This window comes from Micropterus dolomieu, linkage group LG16 (assembly GCF_021292245.1).
Source record: "Micropterus dolomieu isolate WLL.071019.BEF.003 ecotype Adirondacks linkage group LG16, ASM2129224v1, whole genome shotgun sequence".
Lineage (NCBI taxonomy): Eukaryota > Metazoa > Chordata > Actinopteri > Centrarchiformes > Centrarchidae > Micropterus > Micropterus dolomieu.
Window position 1 is genome coordinate 9,598,712 of NC_060165.1, and position 18,871 is coordinate 9,617,582.

The 18,871-nt window shown below is 40.9% G+C and overlaps 2 protein-coding genes across 2 annotated transcripts in view; both read left to right on the forward strand.

Annotated features, from left to right (window-relative positions):
* Positions 1-4,276, forward strand: part of LOC123985209 (fibulin-1-like) — a 6,819-nt gene extending 2,543 nt beyond the window's left edge. The window contains exons 5-7 of the mRNA XM_046072653.1: positions 1,617-1,759; positions 2,250-2,390; positions 3,616-4,276. Coding sequence (XP_045928609.1) covers positions 1,617-1,759; positions 2,250-2,390; positions 3,616-3,755 — 424 coding nt within the window. The 3' untranslated portion in view covers positions 3,756-4,276. The remainder of the gene's footprint in view (positions 1-1,616; positions 1,760-2,249; positions 2,391-3,615) is intronic.
* Positions 4,277-5,493: 1,217 nt separating this feature from the next.
* The window catches only part of atxn10 (ataxin 10), a 16,829-nt gene continuing 3,451 nt past the window's right edge, over positions 5,494-18,871 (forward strand). Inside the window, exons 1-10 of the mRNA XM_046071640.1 lie at positions 5,494-5,650; positions 6,227-6,418; positions 9,481-9,566; positions 9,653-9,749; positions 10,111-10,275; positions 10,408-10,488; positions 10,692-10,848; positions 11,056-11,173; positions 11,589-11,773; positions 14,643-14,706. Coding sequence (XP_045927596.1) covers positions 5,520-5,650; positions 6,227-6,418; positions 9,481-9,566; positions 9,653-9,749; positions 10,111-10,275; positions 10,408-10,488; positions 10,692-10,848; positions 11,056-11,173; positions 11,589-11,773; positions 14,643-14,706 — 1,276 coding nt within the window. The 5' untranslated portion in view covers positions 5,494-5,519. The remainder of the gene's footprint in view (positions 5,651-6,226; positions 6,419-9,480; positions 9,567-9,652; positions 9,750-10,110; positions 10,276-10,407; positions 10,489-10,691; positions 10,849-11,055; positions 11,174-11,588; positions 11,774-14,642; positions 14,707-18,871) is intronic.

An 18,871-nucleotide genomic window follows, 5' to 3' on the forward strand; every position in this document is an offset into this window, starting at 1 on the left:
GGAAGTCACTGTGTCTAGCGAAGAAATAGTCCAACACATAACCCCAACAAAGGAGATTAGTGAGCTGTTTATTTAATGGAGGAAATCATTGGTTATCAATGCAGAGACTCTGTTCCAAAAAAACCAATAAGACAACAAAATTATCCCTTGTTGTTCAACTGTTTTAATTTTTATTTATTCTAGCCTATGATGGAGCAGTAGATAGAATATCAAGACATTGTACCACTAGATGGGGCTCATTAGCTATGTTGAGGATGTACAGCTCTGTGACAGGATTGTTCATGCGCATTAATTTGCATTGATGGCAGCTCACTCTACCTCATATCTGTGTGGCAGCTTCCCGTTGTGTACTTTTTATGTGTTTGGAATTAAAAAGTGACAGATAAAAATGGCTTTTCACTGTTTAATATTGAAGCACAAATCCACACACACACACCGGCAATGGCTTCTGCCACTACTCTCGTGCTTCCTCCGCTGTGGACATTTCTAATGTTGAAACCCATTTTTCCTATGACCTGTTCCAAGCGGCCTCACCATAGGATCAAACGGGCCTCGCCTTAGCGGATAGGAAGAAAAATAAGCGCGGCACTTATTTATGGGCACCTGGGGCTCAGCCAGCATGGGGGCTCAATTAGTGGTGGAGCAGCATTACAGCTCATATGATGGATGGTGCTTTTAGTGTTGGTATTGGGTGGTTATCAGTTAATTTGCTGTAAATGATACCAAAAGGCCAGTAGCTGTGTTGGTCAGCTGTGTAATGCAGCCACACAAACTTTCCACTGTTCCACTTGGTGGTTTTGGGGGGTTTAATGCATATTAGAGCTGATTGAAAATGCAAAAATATGAAATATTTGAGGTAATTATTCTCTTAAATCTTTGGATTATATAACCATCCACTTACCAACATGCTGAGTTGATTATTGAATATGTAAAAAAAAAAAAAATAAAGTGAAATGCTCTATATTAATAACGGTATCTGTATTTTTTGGAGTCAGTACTTTACAGAGACACTGTTCAGTCATCTGGAAATGCATTTATGCTGATTCTGTCAAAAATGACACTTTTTCCTTAGTCTACCATGTAAATATGATGTCACTGGATCACATCAAATGACATTCATTCTTACATACCCTTGTGTGGTTTTCTACCATCCCGTTTTTCCTTGGTGGCATTTAGCTGGTGTGGAATACACCACACAATCATCTCTGTGGCTTTGGCCTGGTGCTCAGCGAACAACTTGGACTCACCTGCTTGCTACTAATTACATGGCTCTGCTCCCTTTGCAATTTCTGAGGTTATGTTTGAAAGCGCTACTGTCTGCACGTTGGGGAACCCCACAAACATGATTTTAGGTTGTGGAAACAAGGTTTGGCCTAACCACTCGTTCCTTGGTTTACCATGGAGGTCTATGGGGCTATTCAGGTGTTGCCAGGTTCTTCTTGCTCAACTCAACTGTGGAGCTTTGGTCAAAGCCTGAATCCTGGTGAATACTGTATAGGTTTCACACTTCTTCAGATTGTATGTATTTATCTTGCCTTGGCACACGTCATATCTCCCTTTTATCCCCATTTCCTTCTATCCTTTCTATCTTGCCTCCTTTCCGTTGTCCTTTTCAGACCCAATCAAGATGCGTCAGTCAGTGTGCGTTGTGTTAAGACCTGCCAACCTAACAACATCAGCTGCATACATGATCCTGTCCACCTTATCACCCACACTGGCCTCTCCCTGCCAACCTTCAGAGACTTCAATGAACCAGAGGGTAAGACAAGGTGGAGATACAGCAAGTTCGTGGGAACAGCTCCTAGATGTTTGTGAGGAAGTCAGCCTTGATGGCCTTGTTCACAGGTTGCATTTAAAATTGTACATTATAGCGTGCATGTGTTTGTATAAATCTTGAATGTAGTTATTTACATAAAATTTTCTTCATTTTCAAATAATCCTAGTTATTCTAAAAAGAAAAATGTTCAATACATCCAAAATTGAAGCTATTAAGAGATTTTGAGAGGCTGTTATAGAAGTTTTAGGGGCTGAAAGAGTTAAGTCGTAGGTTGTAATGGCAAATTCTACAATAATTTGCAGCCTCATTGAAATAATACGTTCCACCCACAAATCTGCCACAGCAATTACTTATTTCAACCCACAGAACAATTGTTTAATCGTATCATAAATATCTAATTTGAAGACCCAAATGCACTTTGTGGTTTGCTTCTATCAGAGTAACAGACACTTTAAACCGATTCTTCCAACAGAAATAGTTTTCCTGCGGACACTTACAGCAGCAAACCCTGCTCCTCTACTCGGTGCCACTGAGGTTTTCTTTGACATCCTGGCTGCAGATGATCAGTCCTCTTTTGATGTGCAGAAGCGCCTCCACCAGGGCACGATCATGGGTAAGAGGAGAGTATAACTTGGAACCAGGCTGTCAATTCTTTATCAGAACTTTTATTACATAGTATATAAACTCTGCAAAAAGAGAAAGGTCCTCTCACTTTCAGCTGCTTTTATGTTCAGCAAACTCAACATGTGTAAATATGTGTATGAACATAAAAAGATTCAACAACTAAGACATAAACTGAATTAAGTTTCGCAGACAAGTGACTAACAGAAATTGAAAAATGTGTCCCTGAACAAAGGGAGGTCAAAATCAAAAGTAACAGTCACTATCTTGTGTGGGCTCCAGCTGCATAAAGTACTGCAGTGCATCTCTTCCTCATCAACTGCACCAGATTTGCCAGTTCTTGCTTTTAGGTGTTATCCCACCAAGGCACATGCAAGTGCCCAGACATTTCTCGGGGGGACTGGCCCTGGCCCTCAAGGGTACCACATGAGGGAGGAGGATATCTTCCCTGTAAATCACTGCATTAGTCCGACCATTACCCTTGGTGAGCCAAAACTGCGGCAGTCAAGAGCATTTTTTGCCAGTCCTGTCTGGTCCAGCGAAGGTCGATGTCTGATGTGGACCTGCCTTACAACAGGCCTGCAAGCCCTCAGTCCAGTTTCTCGCAGCCTATTGCGGACAGTCTGAGCATTGATGGAGGGATTGTGCGTTCCTGGTGTAACTCTGGCAGTTGTTGTTGCCATCCTGTCCCTGTCACGCGGTGGTGATGTACCAATCCTGTGTTGTTACACGTGATCTGCCACTGCGAGGACGATCAGCTGTCTTTCCTGTAGCGCTGTCTCACAGTATGGACATTGCAATTTATTGCCCTGGCCACGTTTGCAGTCCTCATGCCTCCTTGCAGCATGTCTAAGGCACGTTCATGCAGATGAGCAGGGACCCTGGGCATCCTTCTTTTGGTGTTTTTCAGAATCAGTAGAGATGTCTGTTTAGTGTTCCAAGTTTTTATAACTGTGACCTTAATTGGCTACCGTCTGTACGCTTTTAGTGTCTTAACAACTGTTCCACAGGTGCATGTTAATTGCTTTTGGTTCATTAAACAAACATGAAAAACATTTTTTACAACCTTTACAATCAAGTTCTGTAAAGTTGGATGCTTACAGAATTATCCTTGAAAAATAGTGACTTGAAAAAGGCCATTTCTTTATATTACATTTACTTGCATCTTTCCTACAACTAAATTTCAGTCACTAATCCCATTCTGTGTCGTTCCTCAGGTGTGATTCGGCAGGTGAAACGTATCATTGGTCCCATGGAGCTTGTGTTGGAGGTGGCTATTAACTATGTCAAGTCAGGGGTCAATTCCCATCGCAACATTGTCATCATCCATATCTTTATCTCTGAGTTCTGGTTCTGATCTGAGCTAATAAGTGAATGAAAATTGCATTAGCCATACAACACATGACTTGGCAATTATGATTTAAATATAGATTTGAATATCTGGAGGCCCTACACTTAGTAAGTAATTTCAACACAATGTATTTACCAATAAAACAAGGGAGTTTTTTTTTTATTTTTATTTTTTTTTACATGCAATGAAATAGACTCAATTCTTATTTGTTACATCTAGTTTACCTTTTACAAGAGTGAAATGAAGCAATGTTATAGATTAACAGGATGCTGTCATCGCCTTAACCACTGTCTACTGTGTTTAACTTGAATTCAGACTTTGTTGTTATGAGTGCCACTATGATCGATTGTTGGTTGACCTGTTGAATTGTTTGATTTGCTCCGTTTCATCTGTTTTGTCGGGCCAGATGTGACATGCTTTATTTGATTATAAAATGCATCATCTATAGACTTTCTTTCAACATTGATTGTGTTTTGTACTATCAGACTGTGCGGCCATGTGAAATAAAAACTACCGTATGTGGTTAATTGTGTTCATGTTTTTTAGTGAGATCCTGTACTACTGCAGACTAAACCAGCTGTCTTCTAGTTAGCATAACTGAGGTTTCCAGAATAATCAAAATCTGATAGGATGTCCTGTTTTTCCTGTAACTCAACTCTTCTGATTCCCCCTCTGACCGTACCACTTCCAGTTTGTGAGGATATTTCCAGTTATTCCACTCAAAGAATGAATAATGGGACTCCTATACTGGGAATGTTTGGATCTTTGAATACCTCATCTTAAAGCTGACAAATTGCTTGAGGTGGATACATGTTACCATCCATAATCAGCTCTCTTCCACATCGATCTGCATTTCACCACTGCTATGCTGTGCCTGGCCAGTGAAAACACAAGGGACAACCATATGGAGCAAAATCCTGTAATCTAAAATTCGCCACTCTACATGGAAATCCCAAAGCCTTGTCTGGTGGCTTTATTGTTACAGCTGCAACAATTGTCCCCAAATGGACCCATGGTGGATATGGGCTCTAGCAAGAACAAAATGTTAAGTTGATTTATAGAACACTATAAAACATGCTGATTACTAAGCATTTCACGGGACTATAACACTATAACAGGGCAAGATCAATCTCAACAGACAATGAAGTAAATTTCATGAAAAATGGTGAACAAAAGTGCTTAAAAGCTAGCGTGATGCTGGAGGAGAACTTATAACTGATCTATAAAACATAAGTGAATCATTTGTGAACCTATTATGAGGCTAGTAATCACCATTTTAACCCCCTATTTAAATCTCCTTATTAGGAAACGGTAGGCTACTGTTTTATATTTCACCTGGCTGAAAAGCAAATTTCCTTTTGCAGACAATAAAGTTGAATTTGAAGTTGTCAGTAACACTTGAAGACAATATAGTATATCTAAATTAGTTTATTGGTTATATTACTTCATGAATTAATAGCTGTAACTAAAAAAGGTGTAAACCTGGTGCAAACGCATGGAGAAAGCAAGGAAGAAGCTTCTTTGTCAGCCCAGTTTCTCCTAATAAATGACTAATGACTAATCAACCCTGACAAAGAATTACTAAAGTTGTCTGTGTCGCTTTAGTGTGTCTCTTTCTGTATTTTTGGCTCTGACAAATGTCATGTCCACAGAGTAGAGTGACTTGACAACAGCAGCACATGCTCTGACCCCGCCTTCTTCCTGGATTGAACCAATAGCGTGTTAGAAATGTATCCGGACGTCCCGCCCATGCGCACAAAGTAGGGAAACATGGCAGCTTACATCAACGGTAACTTGGACATCTCAGCGTCTATCGCTGGCATTTTTAATGAAAAACACTGCCCTGGACACTTGCAGGTTTTAAAAACATTTACCACTGCCTTACGGGACAAGGAATACAGGTGCGGACAAATTAATTTACTGCTCTTTTGAATGGAAACTGACGGTTTTAGCTTATCGGCTAAGCTAGCCTGAAGTCCAACTGTCAGCTAACGTTACGTACTATCAAAGATAACGTCCAACGTAACGGGTCCTTGACAATTACTCAGGCCCGTTTGTTGTCCTTTCTGTGTTAATGAACAGTAAGGTGGAGGTTTAACAAGCCATCTAACCACAACATAACTCCGATATGTTCAAATCAATTTCATTGTAGTTATTTACAAAGACGACTGCAGTCGTAGCAGGAATATCACAGTTTTTTTCCTTATAATATAGGCTAATAATAACAGAACATTAATAACTAACGTCAATAATAAGTAATAAATTAATGGTGACTCAGTACCTGCATTTATTAAAATGAAAAGCAGCAATTGATAATGTTATTAGTTAACACCTTTGTTTGACACATTTAAATGTCTGCTGTGAAAAAGTTATTGAACACATTTCCCTCCTGGTTGCTCTCAGGCTATGGGTACAACTACACTACTAGTAACTGTGCTGCCTTCCTTTTTTTTTGTTGGTCAACTTTCCCGTTCCAGAGATGCTGTGGAGGAGGAGGCGTTCTCCATTCTTCTAAAGGTACAGTCCCAACTGTGTGATGAGCTGCAGGCTGCCAGCAGTGAGGATCCTGACCTACAGTCTGTCCCCCTTCAGCTGCAGTTAGCTGCTGAGTGCTTCAGGGCTCAGAGGAACTCCTGTGTCCAGAGCGCTCGCAACCAGAGTCTGCTCAGGTAATTCCACGTACAATGCAGTGTCAATGAGATAGTGGGAAACATTAAGAAAATTTCAGGGTGGCCTTCAGCTGAAATCATTATTGACATGATTTAATAGACCATTTGATTAGTTGATTGAATTAAAATAAAAATGAAGTTTTTTGTGGCAATTATTTTCCTTTAAAAAATGAATGTAGAAGGATCTGGGATTATTAGATGGGAGAATATGAGATATATATAAGAACATCACAGACTGTATGGTGTCAAAAATGAATGTAGAGTTGAGTTATTACAGTGCTATTGTATTTGATTGCATTGAGGGCCCGTGTCCACCAAAGCGTTTTTTACCAGCTGAAAACGCCACCTGCTGTTCTGAAAACGCTTAGCTGGGAGCGCTAGGCTGCGTTTTGGAGGCGCAGTGGGGTTTTTTCGAGACGCTGTGGTTGCTATGATACAAAATTTCCGTAGAGGCGATGTGTTGCAAGTAGGGTAGCCTACTTAATTTTAGTGAATGTAAAAATGTCACCACAAAGTATGTAGGCCTACTTGCTCTGGCCCTTGCTCTGCATGAAGAGAAGGCTGAAACATGAGAGCACAGACTGTCCTGTCCGTACGTGGGTTCATGAGATTTTGCGGGCGAGGAAACACCTCGGCTAGTAGGCACTTAGCTTTTCTAGATCGGATGTGCTCGGTGCGGTGTTTGTCCCGCCCCTCCTGCACTGTGATTGGACGGCTGGGTAAAAAGTGACAGTGACGAGCGCAGTGTTTTTCCCCAAAGTTGAACATTTTTCAACTCTCGCAACCGGAAAAAAACGCTCAGCGCCGAAAAGACGCTCAGTACCTCGTCACGCTCCTGGCGTTTTTACCAGCTAGTAAAAACGCGCTGCTCCAATTGGAATGAATTGAAAAAAGAGTTGGTGTCAGAAAAAAACGCTTTGGTGGACAAGGGCCTTTAGAGGTGCTCCGATCAGTATTTTTTGGGCCGATCACGGAATGCTGAAAGCCGTATCGGCCGATACCGATCACTGGGTCTATTTGGAGCCTTTTATTTATCATGTAGCATTATACAGTATACTGTATATTTATTTAATTGGTCCTAAAAACAATGTATTAAGTGTTAAAGTTAACAGATGATAAAGTATCATGAAATGACAACTGTTTATTTTATTGCCAGGAAACATGGGCAACAAATTCCACTCAATCTGTGTTAGGGACTTAAACCATAGCAGCCTTTGCCTGGTTACTGTGAACATCTTATAGCTTAACAAATATAGCTTCACTGTGGAATAAACTACAAAAACAGAACAAACTTTATAAATTTTTATAAATTTACTACAAACATAAAAACTGCAAAGAAAAAGGCTGTAGCCAAAATATTTAGGAGATAAAGGAGCACAGGCATCATGAGTCGATAAACTCTGAAGTAGCTGCTTTTTGTTCTGGAAAGCTCAGGCAGGTTCTGTGGGTTTTAGGGGGGAGAGAGAGGAGTGGAGAGAGGGAGAAGGGCTGCAGAGAGGAATCATAACTGCCTTAAATGAGATTTGAAAATAAGGAAATACAATGTAAATTTCATATTATACAGTCAATTGTTAATATTACATAGGCTACTATATTCATTATAATTTCATATGGTTTGCCATTAATAGGCTATAGGCCTTATATCATTTCAGTGGATTGTTTTCATTTTTAATCCTTGCAGGAAGCACAGTCTACATATCTTACATGCTGCCACCAACTTTACCAGAGGGAGAGTAGCAAACACTTTAAATACAGCCAGAAGGTTTTTATTTGATTTCATAAAGGTTATAAATACGGGAGATTTACGGGGAAACATTTAACGGGTGGATACCGGATGAGAACGGAAAAATACGGGAGAATCTCGGGGAAAACGGGAGGGTTGACATGAGAGGAGTAGAGAGAGGAGTGGGGTAATGTGAGGCTACATCCACACTGCTACGTTTTTAAAACAGTTTTATAACGAAAACGATCTTCTCCGTCCACAGCAGCGTTTCAGCTGCGTATCAGAGTTGATCTCTGTCTATATAAAACGACTGAAAACACACATCTAGTGGCTGTTCAGGTAGCTACACTGGGCATGCGCGTGCCAGTGTAAACATGAAGCAGATGGTGTACTCAGCAGTAACAGACGATTTAGCGAAAGAAGAAAGTAATACAGACCAAGAACCACACAGGCTTTTTTCATTGACTGACAACGAAGTTACTGAAAGTAACACGGGAGTATGAGAGACGGCGGCGGAAAACAGACTGGGAGTTGTCGCAAAGTAAATTCAGCGACATTCACAGTAGGCTAGGCTAACTGTTAAGTGTTATTTACACAGTACTTATATTTTTATAAAAATATCAAAACTAAAACTCTGTAAATCATCGTGTTTTTGCTTTGCATGACTGATAAGACCGACTCACAAGTCCTCTGTTTTGTCCACCGGGTCCGCAGCGTTTTCAAACAAACATCTTCTGATTCACCGTTTTAATCTGGACGGGAGATGGAAACGTAGCAAAAGGTCTCCGTTTTTGTAACGAAAACAGAGAGAGAGATGCAGTCAGCTGATTGAGTGGCACCGCTCTTTGCATTAGGAAACTCACACTGAAGGATCAGTCTCTCTCTCTGCCTGATGCGCTTTGTCTATTAAACTCCAGTTGCGGGTGGCATGTGAGTGAGATGAGCACAGCTGCGACAGTTTCACATGATGGCTCCTGCGTGTTGCTCCACTTGTCTGATTGCTGCTCAACTGTAATTGTAAATGATTATGTGGGCGTGTTAATCCCTTCTTGTCTGAGAAGGACTTTGGTGCTAGCTAGCTTTGAAAACCGCTCAGACAGCGTAGTGAAACATTTTAGCTGCCGATGAAAATTTGTCTGGCGATTATTGCATCATCTGATCGGCTTTTCATATCGGCCTTTTTAGCGACCACCGATCAAACTAGTTAAAGCCATTATTGGCCGATTATGATCGGTGACCGATCGATCGGAGCACCCTTAATTGCATTATAAAGTGTGTCCAGCAAGAAACCAACTAAACCCACAGCATGTGCATAATATCATTCTCTTGTTTTTTCTAGGGAGCTTGGTTTCATTGATGTGTCCCTTAAACTCCTGGGCCTACTTCTGACCACAAATGTGGAGAGCAGAGATGACATATTTGAACGTAAGTCTTACATTAGGTCATTGATCCTTAATAAAATTACAAAAAAATTTTTGGTGATCTTTTTGATACTTTTTTAAATCACCCAGCTCTTCGTTGTGGGATCCAGTTCCTTGGTAACTTAGCGGTTGGAAACCAGATGTGTAAAGATGACATTTGGCGGCTGAGCTTCCCAAATCTTCTCCTGTAAGCTTTGTGTGCCACAGTTGCATTAAGGTTTTTTAACACAGTAGGCAACACTGTTACATAAAATCATTATAATTCACACTAGGATTATTGATCATAAGTGTTAATGTTATCAGTAAACGTTTTGTATGGGCATCCTGGTGGCCCACTTATGTAAAGAGTGTTTTGAAACTGGCCCTAGACTTCTATGCATATGATCCTCATCTCATGTCTCTTCTACACTAAAAAAACACTAAAATAAGTACTTTTTACACTATTACACATTCTGTATCAGTATTTTTATTTGTGAAAGCTTAGGTCGTATATCTATGTATCCAAGCACTTGTCATCACATTGAGTCAACCCCAACATGTGTGAACAGGCAGCTGCTCAGTGTTGACGATGAGAAGGCAGTAAGCTATGCCTCTATGGTACTCCACACATGTCTGGATGAAGCCAAGGTGGAAGAAGTGTCGGAGCCACAGAACATCCAGCTGGCACTCAGGGTGATGGAGCTCTGTAGGATTCAACCTGACCTGGACTGGACGTAAGAGTGTGTGTCTGTTTTGGTGTGTGTAAAGCAATTATTAGTTTACAATGTATGTGTATATCACCTAATGATTTGCTAACTAAATTCTACAACTTGTTAAGTTTCTATATGGTATCCATTCATTTACAGGGTTCTCATTGCTACCCAGCATTTCCTCAAATCTTCAGCTCTGGTGGAAAGCATGTACTCTGGGATGTCTCACCATGAAAGGTGTAGTGACAGAAAATAAACTAATCAAAAATCTTAATACAAGACTTTTCTGATAATGCAGAGTAGCAAGTTGGTTTACCAAGAAAAGCTAATACTACCTGCCAGGGAATAATATCTAGTAATAATACCTACACACAGAGAGTGGTAATATCAGATACTAAGAGGTACAGATGTGTCATTTAGATGTTTGTGTGTGTTTTCAGAGTTACTCTATTAGAGCTTCTCTTTGCCCAGTTAAGAGAGGAGGACTCAGAGGAGTGTGGCATCCCGCCCAGCGTGGCTCGCTTCCTGGCTAGTACCTTCCAGAATGGCTGTGGTGCTGTGCTGACACTCGCCACTGGCTCAGCTTCCAGCGATGAGGTACAGATAGTAAACCTGACTGATGTTATCTTCCTCAGGCCTCAAAAGCACAGAGAAGTGTGTTTAGCAGGCCTGTGGAACTGGTATTGTGTTTTTCATGAAGTTAGTAAAGCTTTTTTCAGTTTTAGTTTTACATATCCCTAACATTATCTCACACGCCATCCTTTCGCAATGTGATCGACACCTGTTGATTGTAATCCCCTGTAGGTCCTGCAGGAGGCACTGACAGTGATTAGTCTGCTGGATGTGCTGTGTGAGATGACGTCAGACCTCAGGCAGTTCATGTTCCTACAGAACCATCCTGACCTACTAGTGACCACTGTTGGTAAATGAAAACACACACTGACACAACCTCTCTGACTGGCTCCACGACTGCAGTTTGTGGGTCCAATTTGGCCGACTTATGGTAAATATGTCATCTGTACACAATATCCAGTCCTTGAAATGGTGCTGTGAAATACCCAGATCCCCATCAAGTCACCCACAGAAAACAAATAAAGAATTCTGTACACAACCCTGCACTGTGTTGACAAGCAGTTAAAACACATAAGTGTGACACAAATCACCTTATTGGGTACTCAATTAAATCTAATTCCATAATTCCAAATATAATACAAAGTAATTTGCTGTAATTGCTTGAACTTAAGCGTAGGTGAATTTAATGTCTTTTTCTCTTTTGTTACATATTTTTTACTGTGTGTGCGCTTTCCTGCTTTTCACCTGTTACATTTTCTCTGCAGAGCTCCTGAAACAGGTGCACGCTATAGGAAAGGCCAGTAAGAATATTTTCAGTGCGGCACAAAACTTCTCCTCCTTCAGTGGAGATGGAGACTCCTCCTCCAATTCTCCCGTAATCAGCTTCAAGGCTCACCTCATCAGGCTGATAGGAAATCTCTGTCACAGCAATACCAACAACCAGAACAAGGTTTGCATGGATGGATGGAAATTGGGTTGGATGAACTGGTGCTTTCACATCCGAGTTTGGTCAGTTGGTCTGGACCAAGGGAAAAAAATGTATACATTGTTGCCTTTTAGTTCTGCTCCAGTTTGTGTTCACACTTACATATTACAAACAAACCAAGAGCTGCAAACATGAACTCATTTAGTCCATGACAGAGTTTGATTGACAGCTGTAACACTAGTGCAAACGTTTAAACAAAACAGGTAGGATGTGAAATGCCACCTAATAAACTGATGGCAGCATTAATTCATTCATTAGCAACCTCATATTGCACAAAAAAAAATCTACCTTGTGTTGGCTTGTGTTTATGGTGGTTCTGGTAATCCTTGGTTTCTGGTCGTTTTGGGTGCAGTTGCTTTTTTTGTTTGTTTGTTTTTGTTTTTTTACTAATTAAATCCACTACAGACTCAGCCATTGATGTCACCACTGACGTGGATGGTGGTGTCTTGGAACGTGCTCCAGATGGCGTCGTGTAGTGCAGACTGAAGGGCGGCCTCTGATTGGCCGGACCTCTTCCTGACCTCTCGTGTCTTCATTGTTTGTTTACATATTTTGAGCTCAACAAGATGGCTGCATGGTCGCTCTTCCCGAACACGGGGTAGCGGTTCTGCTCTGTAGTCGTTTTTTAATGGTGTGTAGCAGTGATCCAGAGTATTTATTCCCCTTGTGGCTCAGTCAATATGTTTAAGTCTCCACCAACGGTGAGTGCAGCATCAGGATTACCAGTCTGTAAGCAGTCCAAAGGGCAGCCTCTGTACTTGGCCTGTGGTGGGATGCCTGTGATAATGACCAATGTAAATTCCCTTGGTAGAAAGCGCGGTCTGCGGATAGCATCTTAATATTCCCACTGTCACACCAATCCTTATTCACCATAAAGCACACACCTCCTCCTTTTTTTTTGCCAGTCCTCTGTCCCGCCACATTGGTGTATAGAGAAAAAGGGTCACCTGGATGAATGGTGCTGTTCGGTATTCCGGGATTTAACAAAGGTTAGGTGAAAAAGAACATTACAGTTTCTGATATCCCGTTGGCAACTGATGTGGGCATGGATGCTTTCCAGTCAATTATCCAACGCCTGCACATTGGCTAGCTGGATGCTTGGCAGAGGGAAACATGTGGCCGGGATTGCAGCAGTGTGTAATCCCTCCATGTTTACCTCTGTGTTTCCTCTGATGTTGAGATGGATGCAGAGATGGTCTTGCTTGTCTATGTGGTCGGGATCATAGCTGGTGGTTATCCCCTCCACCTTTTCCTCCATGTTTACTTCAATGTTTACATTTGAAAACCTCCACCGGCCAGTTCTACAGCTGGCTGGTTGGAGTGAATGGATATTTGTGAATTAATATGCTTAATGTTAAACACACAGGCAAATACTTGGAGTACAATATTGTTCCTTTTCATTAGATATTGCTCATTTTAAAACAATGGGGTCGAGGTCTACCCTAAATAAGCATTTCTGAGCGCAGGATCTAGTAATGGGCTGTTTTATCAAACCACAGCTGGGGACTGCAAATAAGTGTAATGTCTAATGAAGTGTGAGGTTGTGTGTTCCTATGACTCCAAGCTTACGGGTTCTTTCAACTCAACAACTTGGTTTTGCACTGAAATGTGAAACATTCCCTCCCATGCTTTAGTGAGTTTATCAGTTTCACTCCATCGCCATCTGTCAGCATCTCACTATTAAGATAAAGCACCGATAGATAATAGAGCGGATGGGGAGGAGTTGGCCTCTATCTGTGGCACATTATAGACTCAGTCGTACTTAATAGAAACAGATTTGTGGAATGCTTGTGGGATGGCCACCCTCAGTTGGCCTCTCTATAATATTTATGGATGCTGATCTGTGGTCTGTCAGTGGTCAGAAATCACCCCATATCTGTTTTCACTAAGATCTCTTCCAGTAAACCAAATGTCATTCTGTTCACCTTTGGGAGAGATTGTAATTTCAGATGTGCATGCAAAGCGCTGCCCTGCGTGTACCGGGCCGAAGTCAGAGTCCAGTCGCTTGTTATTCATCTCTTTATGGGTTTGGACACAATGTAAGCAACTTCAGACAATCATTTTGAAAGTGGAAAATGCAGACCTGGGTGCTTGTACTAGTCAGCGACTTTGTTTCTTTGACATTTTAAATGACATTGCAAGTTTTCTGAAACTCAGCACTTCGTCTTGTTCTGGAGCTCCTACCCATATTATTTGGAGGATAACCACAATGGCAAGAGGAGGGCAACAGCAAGCAAGGACCTATAGAATCACACACATGAAACAGAGCAGATCACCCTGTGTTGTGACGGTCTGAAACTAACCCACAACCACACTGCTGCTGATTTGAAGGATACTTACGTTTAATACATTTCTGGTCTTTAAATTAATTTGTTTTCTCTGCCTAGACTGCACTGCTTGCATATCATATTTTCACACCATTGAAAGAATGGACATCAGAATTGTGTGCTGAAAAGTGAAACCTGTCATTGCTTTTAGCACTACCCTCAACTATTTCTTTGAAAATGCAATGAGAGGCTGTCAGAACTTACATTTTGTTTTTCATAGTCATTTCATAATTTCATGTTTTCTGTTGTCTCAATAATGTTTTATCAAGCCAGTCAATACAGAAAATTACACATGGTGTAATATAATCACAAAGCAAATAGCATATAAACATACTCGGATTAAACATTTTGAAATGAGCTTTTATTGACTATACATTACATTATAGAAGTATTGTTCCACAGCTAGTGTTAAATTGTTGTAACTATTTGAAAATTTTCAGAAATAACAAACATTGAAAGTGACTTTACCAGTCCATACTTACATTTCACTGAACTTGTTTCCTCAGGTGAGAGAACTAGAAGGCATCCCCCTCGTCTTGGACAACTGCAACATAGACAGCAACAACCCATGTATCCTTTGTTAAGAGATGTTGATGGTCTGGAAAGGCAAAAACCATCTGCGTTTTTGTACATATATTTCAAGTTTATCTAAATCAGTGTTCATATATATGCCCAGAAGTCATTTTAGTCATTGTGTATGTTATCCTGGCACTTCAAGAATTGAATTTGGCATGTTTGCACAGGAAAGCGGGACCACAAATAAGTGTTGCATCAAGAGTTGATTGCTGCAGTGCGTGCAGGCTGGCCAATCAAACGTGACATTTTCTCATACGCTGTATTCAAAACCGCCTACTAAACTAGCAGTATATAGTGATTTGGTCTAAATGCAGTGTGCAGTAGGCAAACAAACAGTATGCCAAAAATATCCGGATGTTGTACTGATGCGGAAAAAATCTCCAATGTGCATAGGATCAGTCTACCTCGCGTACTGTGTCCCATAATGCATTATAACATTATTTAATCAGGCAGTCTCAACAACTTGTCATTGTTGAAATGGTGAACAGCACCATCCTTGCATCAGTGGTGGACAAGGAGGAATATATCCTGCTCTGTCTCTGATAACAAAAAACATAACTCAACGTTAGATTTAAGTTATTTATGTCTCATTGTTTTCTTATTGAGAGCTTGCTAAGGTTAACATTGCTGTCTTCATGATATCAAAAATAAGCATAGAAGGCTCAATAAGCATTTCTTCTTTGTTATGGTTCGTAGGACAAATGCACCTAGTTATAACGTTACATATGTTACAGATCGGCTCAGCCTTGATCGCCTTACACAAGATTACATTTACTTACATTTATAGTCCTCCTATTATTTATGTTCGCTTTCCTAAATCGGAAACTGGCTAACCCTGGACCTAGCATAACAGTTTCATACTGCATACTACTAAAAAACAGTATGCAGTATGTATTACATGCTGCCACTGGTAGTATGTAGTATAGTGCTTCCCACCTCTCAATATGTCTTTGCCTACAGCTGGTCAACACCATCAACTGATTGGTTGTATTATTTTTGGGCTGCTTATAAATGCTGCTCTTTGTAATGACGAGCGTTCAAGTACAGTCTGTATCAGATCGCGTCTTTTTTATGGTAATTATTTAGACCACAGTGGTGCTTTTGTATCAGATTGCATTTTGATATGTGTTTCTAATGTTTGGTTATCCCCCATTTACATACATGAGGTGTACAAAATATTATAAGCACCTCTCAATATCATGCAATCCAGTATAACAACATCACTAACTATAGCCTCAAAAATGACACTTGAATCACATCTATCTGACACATTGTCGACAAAAACAGTGTACGTTTCACAAAGATAGGATTTATTGAAGGACAGTTGTATTGGTTTGTTGAAAACACTGCCCCCACTGGCCTGCTACCAGTTGGAATTAGCTGGCTAAAGTCAGGGCACCGTGCCAGGTTGGCCTTTAACCCGGTCAATAGTCTGAGCAGAGCCTTTGTCCCCATGCCCCTCTTCCATACATGCTTACACACACACACACTCTGCCCTTTTTCATGTAGGTGTCAGCATTCTTTTCTGTTCAGGAAAAGACTGTGAAAGGAAAAAACTTTTTTATGGATTTATGTGGGAAACTTGAGAGGAGTGAGTTGAGAATGTTTTGTATCACAAAATATAACCTGTCTGCAAAACTCATTTGTTTGTTGGGCTGTCTGTGTACTCCGTGTCTTAAAGCAAATACAAGGCACTCATGAGTTTGGCATGCTGAGTTGGACATTGAAAATGTTTGGCCTGTGTTGCAAATACCACTGTTAACCTCTGTACCATTCTACCTTTCACCTACCTATCTACTTTTTATTAGTTGTTTTTTTTTTCATTTTTTCATGCATTATTATTAGTATGCATTATTTCATGAAGCAAATTTTTGAATTCTGTTGGGCATTACAACTGCTTACACATGCTCATGTCTAACATTAAATAATTATTTAAAAGTTCAGTGTGGAAGTTTCAGTGCCATTTAGTGGTGAGGGTTGCAAATTGTAACCACCGGCTCAGTCACCGCTCCCGTCTCCCTTTGCAAGCGCATAGGGGAAGATATGGTGGCCGACACTCTTTGTCGGCTCTTGTGCTAAATAATATACAGCCCCCCCCCCCCCCCCCCCCCCCCCCCCCCCTCCCCCTTTTTTTGTTCACTGAAGACAATTGGGTTTAAGATCAAAAGATGAGTCTGAGTCAAGAGTTCAGAATTTCAGCTCTCATTTCCTGGTATTCACATCTAGATGTGTTAAACAACTCAAAACATTTCACTGTTTGTATTAGACCACAGCATTCTTAGGTGAACAAAAGTAATGGAACAAATCATTTTAAAGTAAATAACATTTAATATTTGGTGGTAAAACCCTTGCTTGCAATAACTGCCTCAAGCCTGCGACCCATCGACATCACCAAACTGTTGCATTCTTAAACCCTACTACTACTACTACTACTACTATTACTGCTACTATTACTGCTACTACTTCTAATACTTCTTCTTCGTATGTATTTAATGTAGTGACAAAACGCTTTCTGTAGAGCAGTTTGACTGTTTTGGCTACTGTTGCAAAATGGCAGCGCAACATGGTGACTTCCATGTAAGAGAACCCGCAGTGTATGTAGAGAAATGTCTCATTCTAAGGTAATAAAAACATAACAGTTCATTATGTAAGGTCTTTATACAACACTGAAAACATAATTGTTACAGTTATTATTATATTACATTTCTGTCAATAGATCCTCCTAAATATTACACACCGACCCATTTGATTCCTTGTTGATTTGGCGACATCTAGTTACTGGTGGTAACAGCAAATGTTAAAGTTATTTTACTACGTGTCCCAGAATTCTGGGGGCAGCAAAACAAACTATTTGTCGCTGAGAAGTTGGAGGTGCACAGCCTGCAGCTCTTCATCTATCTGCTCACTGTGGCTGCTCCTGACTGGTCCATTACAGGTGCTGGTCATATAATTAGAATATCATCAAAAAGTTGATTTATTTCAGTAATTCCATTCAAAAAGTGAAACTTGTATAATGTATATATTCATTCCACACAGACTGGTATATTTCAAGTGTTCATTCCTTTTAATTTTGATGATTATAACTGACAACTAATGAAAACCCCAAAATCAGTATCTCAGAAAATTAGAATATTGTGAAAAGGTTCGATATTGAAGACACCTGTTGCCATACTCTAATCAGCTAATTAACTCAAAACACCTGCAAAGGCCTTTAAATGGTCTCTCAATCTAGTTCTGTAGGCTACACAATCATGGGGAAGACTGCTGACTTGACGGCTGTCCAAAAGCCGACCATTGACACCTTGCACAAGGAGGGCAAGACACAAAAGGTCATTGCTAAAGAGGCTGGCTGTTCACAGAGCTCTGTGTCCAAGCACATTAATAGAGAGGCGAAGGGAAGGAAAAGATGTGGTAGAAAAAAGTGTACAAGCAATAGGGATAACCGCACCCTGGAGAGGATTGTGAAACAAAATCCATTCAAAAATGTGGGGGAGATTCACAAAGAGTGGACTGCAGCTAGAGTCAGTGCTTCAAGAACCACCACGCACAGACGTATGCAAGACATGGGTTTCAGCTGTCGCATTCCTTGAGTCAAGCCACTCTTGAACAAGACACAGCATCAGAAGCATCTCGTCTGGGCTAAAGACAGAAAGGACTGGACTGCTGCTGACTGGTCCAAAGTTATGTTCTCTGATGAAAGTAAATTTTGCATTTCCTTTGGAAATCAAGGTCCCAGAGTCTGGAGGAAGAGAAGAGAGGCACGGAATCCACGTTGCTTGAAGTCCAGTGTAAAGTTTCCACAGTCAGTGATGGTTTGGGGTGCCATGTCATCTGCTGGTGTTGGTCCACTGTGTTTTCTGAGGTCCAAGGTCAACGCAGCCGTCTACCAGGAAGTTTTCGAGCACTTCATGCTTCCTGCTGCTGACCAACTTTATGGAGATGCAGATTTCATTTTCCAACAGGACTTGGCACCTGCACACAGTGTCAAAGCTACCAGTACCTGGTTTAAGGACCATGGTATCCCTGTTCTTAATTGGCCAGCAAACTCGCCTGACCTTAATCCTATAGAAAATCTATGGGGTATTGTGAAGAGGAAGATGCGACACGCCAGACCCAACAATGCAGAAGAGCTGAAGGCCACTATCAGAGCAACCTGGGC